Genomic DNA, 13425 nt, shown 5'->3' with positions numbered 1-13425 from the left:
AAAGACGTTTATCCTCTACCCCGAATAGATGACTCCTTGGACCGTATACGCAAGGCAGATATTTTTCTTCCATGAATCTTCGCAGTGGCTACTGGCAAATCGCAGTTGACGAGCGTGACCGCGAAAAAACTGCTTTTATTACTCCTGACAGCCTCTACGAGTTTAAGGTCCTGCCTTTCGGTCTATGCTCAGCGCCAGCTACTTTTCAAAGGATGATGGATTCGCTTCTGACATGGCTCAAATGGAAATCATGTCTTCTTTACCTTGACGACGTGGTGGTCTTCGCAGACACGTTTGAAGAACACGTCCAGTGGCTGCAGACAGCCCTTCAGGCAATAAGAAGAGCTGGGCTTTCTCTCAATCCTGAGAAGTGCCATTTTGGATACGAAGAACTGAAATTCCTAGGCCACGTTGTCAGCTATACCGGCATCCGCCCTGACCCCGAGAAAACCAGCGCCGTTACCGCATTTCCCGTGCCCACAAATAAGCGCGACCTACGCCGATTTTTGGGGCTCTGTGCGTACTACAGGCGCTTCGTCAAAATTTTTTCGAAGATTGCTGAACCCCTCAATCAACTTACAAAAGACGGCGTCCCGTTTGTTTGGGGTCAGGATCAGCGCCATGCTTTCGACACCCTCCGAAACCATCTCCAGGCTCCGTCTGTACTGGGTCATTTTCACGAAAACGCTGACACATAGTTACACACAGACGCCAGCAACGCCGGCCTCGGCGCCGTATTAGTTTAGTGGCACAATGGCGTAGATCGCGTGATTGCTTATGCGAGCAGAACCTTATCACCTGCTGAGAAAACCTATTCTGCTACAGAAAAACAATGCCTAGCTGTTGTCTGGGCCATAACAAAGTTTCGGCGATACTTGTACGGCCGCCCATTCAGGGTAGTTAGCAACCTCAACCTGTTGGCAACCTGTTGGCTCGCGAATCTCAAGGATCCCTCAGGACGTCTTGCACGATGGAGCCTTCGGCTACAAGAATTCGACGTCACCATCGTACACACCGATGCTGACTGTCTTTCACGTGCGCCAGTCGGAAATGCCAACACTGACCTTGAAGACGACGACACTTTTCTTTCTGCCGTGACAGCAACCAGCTTGGCTGAGCAACAGCGTGACGTGTCGCAGCTCAGCCCGCTCATTGACTACCTGGAAGGGCGCACACCTCACCCTCCTCGAAGTTTCGCACGCTTGCTAGACTCCTTTTGTTTCAGGGATGGATTTCTTTATAAGAACTTTGAACATACGCAAGCCACATACCTGCTAGTTGTGCCAACCACGCTTCGTGACGACATTTTACGTTCTTGTCACGACGAACCATAGTCCGGACACCTTGGCTATACACGCACGTTCCAACGGATTCGCCGCTCCTACTACTGGCCACGTCTCGCGAAGACTGTGAAGCACTACGTTCGCACGTGTCGCGACTGCCAAAGGCGTAAGACTCCACCTACACGACCAGCGGGACTGCTACAACCAATAGCCACACCGAAGGCGCCTTTTCATCAGATTGGCATGGACTTGCTGGGATCATTGCCCACGTCTTCGTCTGGAAATCGGTGGATTATGGTCGCTACCGATTACTTAACACGGTACTGCGAAACTACCGCAAAAGCTACCGCAGCAGACGTTGCCCATTTTTTTGTTAACAGCGTCGTCCTCCGTCACGGAGCGCCAGCTGTCGTCGTCACTGACCGTGGGACAGCTTTCACTGCAGAGATGCTGCAAGAAGTCTTGATGTTAAGTGGCACAGAACATCGCAAAACAACGGCCTATCACCCGCAAACAAACGGGCTGACTGAACGACTCAACAAGACGATTGCAGACATGCTGTCAATGTATGTAGCCATTGACCACAAGAACTGGGACGATATCCTGCCTTACGTCACTTTTGCGTATAATACTGCAAAAAAAGAATGTACAGGTTTCACCCCTTTTCGCTTAGTCCACGGTCGAGAGGTTACCAGAATGCTCGACGCCACGATCCTCCCCGACAACCTAGGAATGTTTTCCACGGATGCTGCGATGTTCGCTCAACGCGCCGAGGAGGCCCGTCAACTCGCGCGACGCCGTATTCAATGTCGCCAAACTGCAGACGCACGCCGCTACAATCTTCGTCACCGAGAAGTTACTTTCAATCCTGGTGATGAAGTCTGGGTGTGGACCCCCATCAGACAGCGTGGCCGTTCAGAAAAGCTGCTACGCCGCTACTTTGGCCCTTACAAGATTGTACGACGTCTCAGCGACGTTACTTATGAGGTTCTCCCAGAAGGCACCTCGAGACGTTCCCGTCGCCTTCCACAAACTGAATTCATCCATGTTTCTAGGCTGAAACTGTACTTTTCTCGCTGTGACTCGACTGTGGAGTGACATTGACTTCATTGACGACTGAGCGTGTGTCCTCTTGTTTTCTCTTTTTCGTTTTGTTCTTTCGTGTTATTTGAATCATTGTTTGATAGCAGCAGCCTACGTTATTTTGTGTCGCGACACATTTATTTCGCCAGTATGGTATCCTTCTTCATTTTCTCTTTTGCCCTCATATACAGCATCGAAACGATGCTTCTTTGGGAGAGGGGGTAATGACGCATACCATCCCGCTGTGGCACATACACGTTTGGGTGAAAAGAAGAGAACGTTTTGCTTCTCTGGTTCCGGGGCAGACATCGACTCCTGGTTGTCTGTCTTGTTTCGCCCGCGATAGTATTATGGATGAATAACAGACAGTAATTTGGAGGAACTTGACGTTTATTTGATCGCTACCCGGTGCCGAGGACGGTTTTAGTCACTTAATAATGCTTGCGACACCATCGTAACTGAAAATGACAGAAACATATCGTCGTGGTAATAAGGTTGCACATGAGGAGCAGTGGCGGTGGTGGGTAAAGAAAATTTTCTTGAGAAAACATCATTAAGTATGTTGGAGCATTGGTCGGTCGGTACAGCGTCACCGTTAGGATCGTTAAGTACTATTACATCGTTGTCTTGGGGACTGATCACACGCCAAAATCTTTTAGGGTTAGTCTTCAACATCCTAGGTAAGGTATTGCCTAGAAAACTTTCTTTGAAAACTTTTAAGGCCTGCACGTATTCATCACCGTTCTGTTTCTAAGCTGACCGGCGAGCCTTGCTATTACTAAGTTTAGCCGATTTGAAGAGACGCTTCTTTTTGTTAGACAAGCGTTTTAGCTGATGATTATACCACGGATTTTTTAGGTTGGAGGAGATCGCGTAAGCAGGGATGTACTTATCTGTTAATTCCACAACCTTAGCAAGAAAGATACTCCAGTTCGACTGAACGTTGCGATAGTCGAAATCATCAAGAAATACAGCAAGTTCATTGTTGTTGGCAAGGCATTTCAGAAAAGCAAGAAAATGCTCATTCAGGGTTCAAGACATGTTCGCGGTCCTAGCAGGAGGCAAAGTGCTTACCGTTTTGGACTTGTCGTCAGCGTACCAGCAAACGGAGCTGCACCCTGACTCAAGGCCCTTGTTGACTATAAATACACACATGGGCTTATTTCAATATGTTCGAATGCCCTACGGCATTTCCAGTGCACCAGCATTATTCCAAGCAATCATGGACGAGTTGCTGAAGGGACTAAGTGGAGTAGTTTGTTACCTTGACGATGTGCCTATCACAGGTGCCGACTACAACGAATGCCTGGCACGTGTAGAAGCAGTCCTGCAGCGCTTCGCAAAGCATGGCGTCAAAGTAAGTCACGAAAAGTTGAAATTTTTTGTGAAGTGCGTAAGATATCTGGACCACGTCATTGATGAGACAGGCGTGCACCCTTGCCTTGGAAAGGTGGAAACAATTAGAAAGGCTCCAAAGCCTAAAAATTGCACGGAACTAAAGGGCTATCTTGCCACGTTGGCATTTTATTCCCGTTTCATGCGGAACATGTCATCGGAACTAAGGCCAGTATACCAACTTCTTCAAAAAGAGGAACCATGGGCATGGTCGGAGGAGACTGAAAAGGCATTTCAGAAAAGCAAGAAAATGCTCACTCAGGATTCAGTACTAACCTTCTACGACCCTAAAAAACCGCTAGGTCTGGTTTGCGACGCATCCCCTTGTGGGGTTCGAGCAGTTTTATTTCATGTTATTTGCGGCCAAGAGAAGCCGATAGCATACGCGTCGCGCGCGCTAAGCAGCGCCGAGAAAGCCTACGCGCATATCGAGAAGGAGGCGTTGGCCGTGGTGTTTGAGGTAAAGTGCTTTCATAAATGCATTTATGGGCGTGAGTTCACGATTTATTCCGATCACCTTCCTCTAGCTAGCCTATTTGGACAGACAAAGCCAATTCCACAGATGGCTGCCGCGCGCATGCGACGTTCGATGCTGTTACTGGCGCCTTATCAGTAAAAGTGGACCTATAGAAAGACTATCAGATGTTGACATTGCACCCTATTTTGTCCGGCGAAACGAACTGTCTCTACACTCTGGTTGCATCGACATACTACTACGAGAGTAGTTATTCCCGAATCTTTGCAGCCAGAAGTGCTACAGCTTTTGCACGAGCGGCCCCCTGGTACCACTCGCATGAAAATGCTATCAAGAAGTCACGTGTGGTGGCCGAAGTTAAATGAGCTGATCGAAGAAACCAGTTCCCCTTCACATACCGCTGGACCAGTTCCCCTTCACATACCGCAACACGCCATGCTCCACGACTGGTAAGACTCCTGCACAGAGTTTCCTGTCTTGGGCACCGCGCACGCGTCTCAGCATTTTGCACCCTGAATTAGCCAAGCGGTCAGAGCCTACCCCATCTAGAGATCAAGACCAGGGACATAAAAAGAATAGGAGGAAACTTGATGGAAGTGAACGGGTGCGGGTGAGAGGTATCCGACCAGGCGACCCGCACTGGTTAAAAGGAGCGATTGTTCGCCGTGTCAGCGTGACAACTTGCATAGTCAAAGTGGAAGGCCAGAAGCGATTCATGCATGCTGATGACATTGTTAATACAAGTACTCATCTTATTCTACCCAGAACAGTGCGCATCACTGGCACACCTCTAGCGCAGCCTGGTCCAGCGACCCCTGAAGAAACAGAGGAAACTCCTACCGAGGTCCAGGAACCAACGTCGGAAGCTACAGATCCCACTGCCGCTGAATAACAACCTCCTGAACCTCTGCCACGCCGAAGCACAAGGGTTCGGCGACAGCCTGAAAGATATGGATATTAAAGAAAATAAGGGAGAAGGAATGTTGTATCTAATAAAAGGACAAAGCGCGGTGACGTTGCTACTGACGCACCGCAACTTGTGTGTATTTAATGCCAAGCAAGATGCTGGGTTATCAAATTAAACTCTTCGCCACGAAACGTGTCACAGCTCTCTTCTTGTTCCAGAGCCACAACAGACATCACCTGAGTTTACCTAATTGTAGCAGTTTTTATCGGTTCTGTGGCGAAGCAATTGGTACTGTTTAACGGTTGCGCTCTCCAGCGGCTCCTAGTAAGCGTACGACTTGCGTATGCTACGACATATTCGGGGAACCCTGGTTTGCGCTGCGCAAGAACAGCGCCGAGGCCTACACCGCTCGCGTCCGTGTGTACCTCCGTTGGGGCCGTAGGGTCGTAGTGACGTAGTATGGGAGGAGACGTCAACAAACGACGGAGCTTGGCGAATGCGTCGTCGCATTCGGACGACCACGAATGTAGGGGCCCGTTACTCCCAAGGAGCTTCGTCAGCGGCGACATGATGGTGGCGAAGTTGCGTATGAAACGTCGAAAATATGAGCACAGTCCGACGAAACTGCGCAGTTCTTTGACGGACGTGGGTTTGGGAAATTCGGCCACGGCCCGAAGCTTGGCCGGATCGAGAAGGATTCCGTCCTTAGACACGACGTAGCCTAGGATTGTCAGCTGCCGTGCTGCAAATCGGCACTTCTTCAGATTCAGTTGGAGGCCGGCGTTGCTCAAACGCGTCAGAACATGCCGCAGACGCTGAAGATGCGTGGAGAAGTCCGGAGCGAAAACGACGACGTCGTCCAGGTAACATAAGCAGGTGTGCCATTTCAAGTTGCGCAGAACGGTGTCCATCATGCGCTCGAAGGTCGCGGGCGCATTGCACAGACCAAACGGCATGACGTTGAACTCGTACAAGCCGTCGGGCGTGACAAAGGCAGTCTTCGGTCGAGCATCATCAGCCATGGGTACTTGCCAGTACCCCGAGCGCAAATCGAGAGATGAAAAGTATTCTGCTCCTTGGAGGCTGTCAATCGCGTCGTCGATGCGCGGCAGCGGATAAACATCCTTCCGAGTGATCTTGTTGAGCCTTCGGTAGTCCACACAGAACCGCACAGAACCGTCCTTCTTGGACAGAGAACAACAGGAGACGCCCATGGGCTGTCCCAGGGTCGAATAACGTCGCGTCGAAGCATATCGTCGACTTGCTCATTAATTACCCGTCGTTCTGTGGGAGACACGCGATATGGACGTTGCCGCAGTGGTGGTTGGGCGCCACTGTCGATGCGATGCGTAACAGCGGACGTGCGGCCGAGAGAAGTTTGCCCGACATCGAAAGAAGAACGAAATTCTTCCAACAGGCACAGAAGCTGGGAACGCTGGACCGACGTAAGGTTGTCAGCAATCGCGGGACCAAATACATTCGCGGGTGATGAATCAGACGTGGAAACGGCACTGATGGTACGGGAACTGGTGCAGTGCGAGTCATCGGGTGCGTCCAGAACTTGTGCGTCTTCGAGGGGCTCCACTCTGCCGAGACATTCCCCTCGCACCAACGTAACAATGTGCGGGGATGGTTGGTAACAAAAATAGCGGTGCTACCCTGAGTGACTTGCACGGTCGCGAAAGGTACCAGCAACCCTTTCCTAGTGCAAACGCGGTCAGATGGCGAAAGGAGTTCAACTGTGTCGCAGAGACCAGCGCAGTAAACTGGCACGGCCGCCGACGAGTTTGGGGGAACTTTGGTATCGTCTTTGACGAGGATCTTGGCGCATGCCGATGGACTGTCTGCCGGCGTCAAATGTGAGAACGGTGAGAGTTCGAGGGCGGCTGGTGCGCAGTGAATTATGGCGTCGTGGCGGGAAAGAAAATCCCATCCCAGGATGACGTCGTGGGAGCATGCAGCAATTATGATGAACTCGACGTCGTACAGAGCGTCCTGGATGAAGACGCGAGAAGTGCATACTGCTGTAGGCCTAATACTCTGGGAGCTGGCGGTACGGAGGGACATCCCAGAAAGTGGCGTCGTCACTTTTCGGAGAAAGCGGCTAAGTTTTGCGTCCATAACGGATACGGCGGCTCCAGTGTCGATAAGGGCAGATGCGCGAACACCGTCCACAAACACGTCTATGACATTCGATGGACTTCGCTGAGGGCTTTACAGTTCGATAGCGTCGCAGCCCTTGCCTCGTGGACTGCGACGACTAGTTTTCCTGCTCTCGTGCGACAGAACGTGGTCGCATTGGTGACAGTGAGCGACGTCGTGGAGACGGAGAGCGGCGACTGGATGGAGCTGGGCGTGACGTCGGTGACATAGGCGGGTCGTAGAATGCACGGCTGGACTGGCTGGTGGTGGGTGACGCGACTCGAGGCGGCTGCACGCGACGGCAGTAACGTGCCACGTGACCGGCATAACCGCATGCAAAGCAGATGGGCCGATTGTCGGGTGTGCGCCATCGGTTCGCCGGGGCAGGTCCCGCCCATGTCGCAGGATGCGATTGACGGGGCGGCTGCTGAAACGACTGCATGGTGGGTTGCAGTCGGGGCCTAGGGATGACGGCAGCATACGGAGCCGGCACGCCCGCTTCGAAGGACGGAGGTCTAGCGGCGGCTTCGGCGTAACTCAATGGAGCAGCCGCAGGGATTGCCTGGTGCGTCCTGGCGACTACTTGAGCGTAACTCTGTGGCGCAGGAGTCGGAGGTTGCTGGTGGTACTCAGGCATCACCTCGGCAATTTCCTGCTCAATTGCTCGTCGGAGGGGAGAAGAAGGGTCGTCGACGACTGCTGAACGTGCGGCGGGTGGGCGAAGGCCAGGAGAGAGAACTGGCGTGCGATTTCCTCGCGCACGAATGCCTTCACTTCTGCCAGCAGCGTGGCCTGGTGAGGTATGGCCGCCAAGCCAGCAAGCTCGTCGTCGCGTGATGGAGAGCGACGGGTCATCGAACGTTGCCGGCGGAGCTCCTCGTAGCTCTGGCACAGTGTTATGACCTCGGCCACGGTGGAAGGGTTTTTGGCGAGCAACATGGTGAAGGCATCGTCGTCAATGCCCTTCATAATGTTCCGGATCTTGTCAGACTCGGACATGGTGCCGTTGGCTTTCTTACACAAGTCCAGGACGTCTTCAATATAACTGGTGAAAGATTCACCGGCCTGCTGAGCTCGTTCGCGTAAGCGCTGTTCTGCTTGCAGCTTACGAACTGCAGGGCGGCCAAAAACGTTGATGACGGCGGTCTTGAAATCCGACCAAGTCGCAAAATCGGACGCGTGGTTGTTGTACCACAAGCTCGCTACTCCCGCGAGGTAGAAGACCAAGTTGCTCAACTTGCCTGCTTCGTCCCATTTGCTGGGTACGCTCACGCGCTCGTAAATTGCGAGCCAGTCCTCCACGTCGGTGCCATCGGCGCCAGTGAAGATAGGTGGATCGCGGATGCGTGGGACACCGGGACATGTGGTCGGTGTGGGAGGCGGAGTTTGCTGAGCGGCGTCTTGAGGCATGGTAGACGGCAGAGTACGGGAACGAAGCTCCAGGGGCATCGAATGGGAGCACAGCACTCTCCACCAAATTGTTAAGCTGTTTATTGGACAGCACTCGGCGACAATGAGCTATGGCGACAGTCAAGGCAAAGGCACGGGCTCCGAGCGCGAGCGGCGTTTAGAAGAGGACGACCCACTAGGAGCCGCTGGAGAGCGCAACCGTTAAACAGTACCAATTGCTTCGCCACAGTTCAAAAGCTTCCTTTGTTAAAGTTTAGGGAATACTTGTTGCAAATAAAGTTTTATGAAATTCTTGAGCTGCTTGGTTGCCTTACTATTTGAAAATATTCTAATAGTATTCGATTCGTACTCGATTCGGTGTCATGCCGATTCGATTCGTATTCGATTTCGTTCTGAAATTAACTATTCGCGTGCTCCTAATGCCAGGGGGTTGTGAAAGCACATCAGGCAAACAGGTGGACTATGCATTTGGCGAACTTGTGCCCAGACGCACTCGGCAATAACAGCGAAATGAGAGCGGCGAGCGAGGTTGTTTATCGCCGGGAACCTAATGCATCGCCGTTTTTTACACGACATATTACATCGCAATTGCAGGTAGTCGTACCAGAATATGCTCCACTTGTCGCATCGTGTGTGCAATCTCGTAAAAACAATTTTAAAAATTCGAGAATGTGTCTATACAATAAGGCGGGTATAGTATAGCGCATGCATGTGAGCGCTTTAGTTGGCGAAAACCCATAGCATGAAAAAACAAAAGCATGCCAACTTGCCAGCCACAATGAGAACATACTTTGACTTAAAGGCCTAGAATGATTGCTCGTAGGAACACAGCCTCGGACAAAAATGTTTTTAGAACAATGAATAATAATAATATCTAGCGTTTTACGGGGTAGAACCACGATATGGTTATAAGACACGACGCAGTGGAGGGCCCCGGAAATTTGACCATCTGGTGTTCTTTAACGTGTAGTCACATCGCACGGGCCCCTAGCATTGCACTTCCGTTGAAATTTTGACGCCTTTATGCAAAAAGTCTTAAAATTTGCCGAATTGACGAGTATGAAAGAGTAAGCTTCTAAATACGCCAGCATATAACATAAGGAGTAGTTTCGCCCCTGAATCAAACGTCTGCTTCCGACCATGTATAGCTACCATACCCATAGCTCAATGCAGAAGCAGTCACTCAAATGGGTTGAGCCGATGCCGAATGGACTAACTTATACGCCCGACATGTGCCTGAACAGAGGAGATACCCTGTAGGGTTTCTTCCTGCCCTTTTTTTTACATTCTTACCTGCAGCTTGAGTGACTCGACGAGGAATCCGACGTCAACCATGTCGAGAGTGATGAGAAACCCGTAGCAGAAGCAGAAGATGCGCAGCGACCATGTTGACGTGGGATCAACGAGGCAGTAGGCGATGCCACACAGCATGACCAGATTTCCGCCGTAGGCCACCATGATGGCGATTCTCAGGATGCGGTTCGTGTATCGGATCATCCCCTGCAGCACAACCCCATTTTCTCTTAACTGCTACAGGCCACAAAAATGCGCGATGGGTTTTGCTTGAGAGGAAGCTCTAATTAGGCCTGCAATGCCGCAGGGCACTGGGTATTGTGCGACATAATGTCAACTTTCAGCGTTCTTGGGATGTGGCGTCAGTTCAAACTAATCAGAGGGTGTCAACGCTGTGCACTTGCACATCATGCTTAGCAGTAAAAGCACGGTTATCAATTTTACCTGTAAAAAAAGAGAAAAAGAAGGCACAAGTTGGTACAACTGCCTAGAATCTTTCTACGGCTACCTGCTAATAGGTCACTGTTAACCCTTTCCCTACCGAAGACGAGACATAGTTTGTACAGCTCCTACCGAAGACGAGCTCGGCTCGTCCACCATGAAACAAGCATTTGGGGGCGCCGCGGTTAAGCTACCCTATTTATTTCGCTGCGTTCTCTTTGGCTTCAACAGATTGTGCTGTAAAAAAGTCAAGAACGCGCTCAGAGCATGAATTTTAGTCGAAAAAGGACTTGATTCATGTAAACAGAATTAGAAAATGATGACATCCGCTGTGTGCGAGCGGTGTGCGCGTGCTGGGGCATCTCCGTTCAGGAAAATAAAAAAAAGCCCCGGTTTTCCGAAGTTTCATGAAATGAAGAATTTCCGTTCTGTCGTGTTTTAGGAATGGTCGATTAAATTTTTTAATCGATTTGCAGTTAATCGTTCGTCGATGAATCTTTTTGATCGATTAATTGCTATCGGTGTGTTGCTTTAATCGATTAATTGGCAGCCGGAATAATAATAATAATAATAATAATAATAGTAATAATAATAATAATAATAATAATAATAATAGTTGGCGTTTAACGTCCAAAACCACGATATGATTATGAGGGACGCTGTAATGAAGGGCTCCGAAAATTTTCGCCTCGATCGAAAAAGCGGCCACCGCTATTCGAGCCCGTGGCCTCCGGGTCAGCAGTCGAGCACCGTAGACAATAGACCACCGTGGAGCCCGAAATGTGAGCGCTGTCTAATGTGTCAGACATGGGAACTTATAGTATTTCGTGATTGTCTTCCCTTCGTGTCACAGCAGAAGACGGGGGCCTCTAGACTGGCTGACATGAGAGTTCAACCATTAGCTGAATGAAAGCTGCATTTCCTCCGAAATAGTCGGCCATACAGTGTTACCAAACGCTACAAGGACATTTCTGGATATTAATGGACGTTATGCTAGACGTTTGGTAAACCGATGCGTAAAGATGCGGATTAAGACAAGGGTCTGGTTGACCCTCCTCATAATCCGCGAGTGCGCTTTCTTGTGTGTGCATATTCGCCCCACTAATGGCGGCACCAGTCGTGTTTCAAGTGGAGACGAGGTCTAGTTGAACGTGCTGGGGTTTTTCTAATATGCGTGTTTATGCTCAGTGAGCTGATTTTCCCCAGTGCAGAGTAGTAGGCCGGAGGCTCAGTACACCCTCTCTGCCTTCTAATATGTTTTCTCTGTTTTTAGTAAACAATACGCTTTTATTTGCTAAGGAGTAACATACTGTCACGTGGTCGTGACGTCGACGGAGACTGCAGTCAGTCACGGTGTGTCATGGACATGAGCTAGCGCGGTGCTCTCCGAAGATGAAGACGACGAGTGAGCGAGAAGCGCTTGCGCGTGGGGTTTCTCAGCCATCTTGTTTGGCTGCCACTTCACTGTTGTAGAGATCCATGAAACCGTCATCTCGCCTCCGTCACATTTGGTGGAGGTGCTGGGTACGACACGCCTCGCAACGGAACTCCGCAGCGGCCGTCGTTTGAAAGGTCACAACAATGGCGGTAGATACGGCGTCTGCATCTGAGCCCGGTCTCTCTGCGGATGAAGAAGATGCGGTGACTGCAGCTGCACCTGCAATAACAACGGTCGTGCTCGAAGACCCACGGGATCCTGGCACTTTAGAGGTTCCGGCGATCCGAATGAAGTGGACGTTGAGGATTCGCTGGCAGAGTACGAACGCGTGAGTGCTCGCCACCGTTGGGGCCCGCCTCTTATGCTGGCCTATTTGATATTTTACCTTAAGGGAACTGCCAAAGTTTGGTATGAGAACCACGAAACTGAACTCGGGAGTCGGGCGACATGCAAAGAGAAAATGTTGGACTTGTTTGGGAAGCCCGTCGGAAGAAAGATGGCCGCGAACAAAATGCTCGCGTCTCGGGCGCAGACTTCCACGGAATCGTACGTCTCGTACATAGAAGATGTGCTAGCACTGTGTCGCAAAGCCAATGCGGAGATGCCGGAGGCCGACAAAGTTGGACACATACTTAAGGGGATCGCGGATGACGCCATCAACCTCCTAATCTGCAACAATTATTCGACAGTGGACGCCATTATAAAGGAGTGCCGGCGCTTTGAGCAAGCTAAGAGCCGGCGCATAGACAGCGTGTTTGCCCGGCTTCCGAATAGGGCTGCAACGTCGTCTTGCGAAGACCGCACAAGAACACAACCACCAGCTCCAGTTTCAGCAGACCAGGTGACTCGCATTTTCCGCCGCGAACATGAAGCCATGGCCCCTGCTCCGGCTCACACTACTGCAAATGACATCACCCCAATCACTGCTCCCATGGTTCAAGTCGTCGTGCGTGAGGAACTCGCCAGCATAGGCATTCACTATGTGTGCACTGTGACCAACCCGCAGCAAACTTCGTGGCGTCCGCCCTCGTCCTATCACGAGCAGCGGTTTCCGGCCCGATCTCGCGACCCTGCAGCTTGGAGAACCACCGACAACCGACCAATTTGTTTTCACTGCCATCATATCGGCCATGTAGCCTGTTACTGCGATACCCGCTGGTCCTCGCTACCTTGGCCATAGTCTGCCCCTTACCACCGACAGGACAGCACCCGCTTCGCACCTCCCACCCAGTCTGCTTCGCCTAACTTCTACAGAAGGTTCAACAGCCGCTCTCCGTCACCGCACGGCCACCAGTAGCGTTCGTCTCCAGGACGTCGCCAGCCGTCTCCCTCGCCGCACACTCGCCGACCGTCCTCCCCATTCAACCCTGCTTCTGCCTATCCGGAAAACTAAACAGTGCAGCGCCCGGAGGTGACGCTGCATTGTCGACTTACTCCATAAATCCTCTCTCGACGCTTTCGACGAGACGAAGCTTACTAGATGTTGACGTTGATGGTGTGACTATTTCCGCGCTTATCGATACCGGAGCGCACATTTCTGTAATGAGCGCAGACCTTC

The 13425-nt window shown here is 51.2% G+C and overlaps 2 protein-coding genes across 2 annotated transcripts in view; one reads left to right on the top strand and one right to left on the bottom strand.

Moving 5' to 3' along the window:
- LOC125756725 (uncharacterized protein K02A2.6-like) overlaps nt 1-13425 on the top strand; it is an 86469-nt gene that overhangs the window by 10834 nt on the left and 62210 nt on the right. The gene's annotated exons all lie outside the window — the stretch shown is intronic.
- The window catches only part of LOC119377737 (uncharacterized), a 62305-nt gene that overhangs the window by 19638 nt on the left and 29242 nt on the right, over nt 1-13425 (bottom strand). The window contains exon 2 of the mRNA XM_049411641.1: nt 9989-10195. Coding sequence (XP_049267598.1) covers nt 9989-10195 — 207 coding nt within the window. The remainder of the gene's footprint in view (nt 1-9988; nt 10196-13425) is intronic.

This window comes from Rhipicephalus sanguineus, unplaced genomic scaffold (assembly GCF_013339695.2).
Source record: "Rhipicephalus sanguineus isolate Rsan-2018 unplaced genomic scaffold, BIME_Rsan_1.4 Seq560, whole genome shotgun sequence".
In the NCBI taxonomy this organism is placed as follows: Eukaryota; Metazoa; Arthropoda; class Arachnida; order Ixodida; family Ixodidae; genus Rhipicephalus; species Rhipicephalus sanguineus.
Note: the sequence above shows the minus strand (reverse complement) of the source record. Positions and strands in the feature narration are given on the sequence as shown.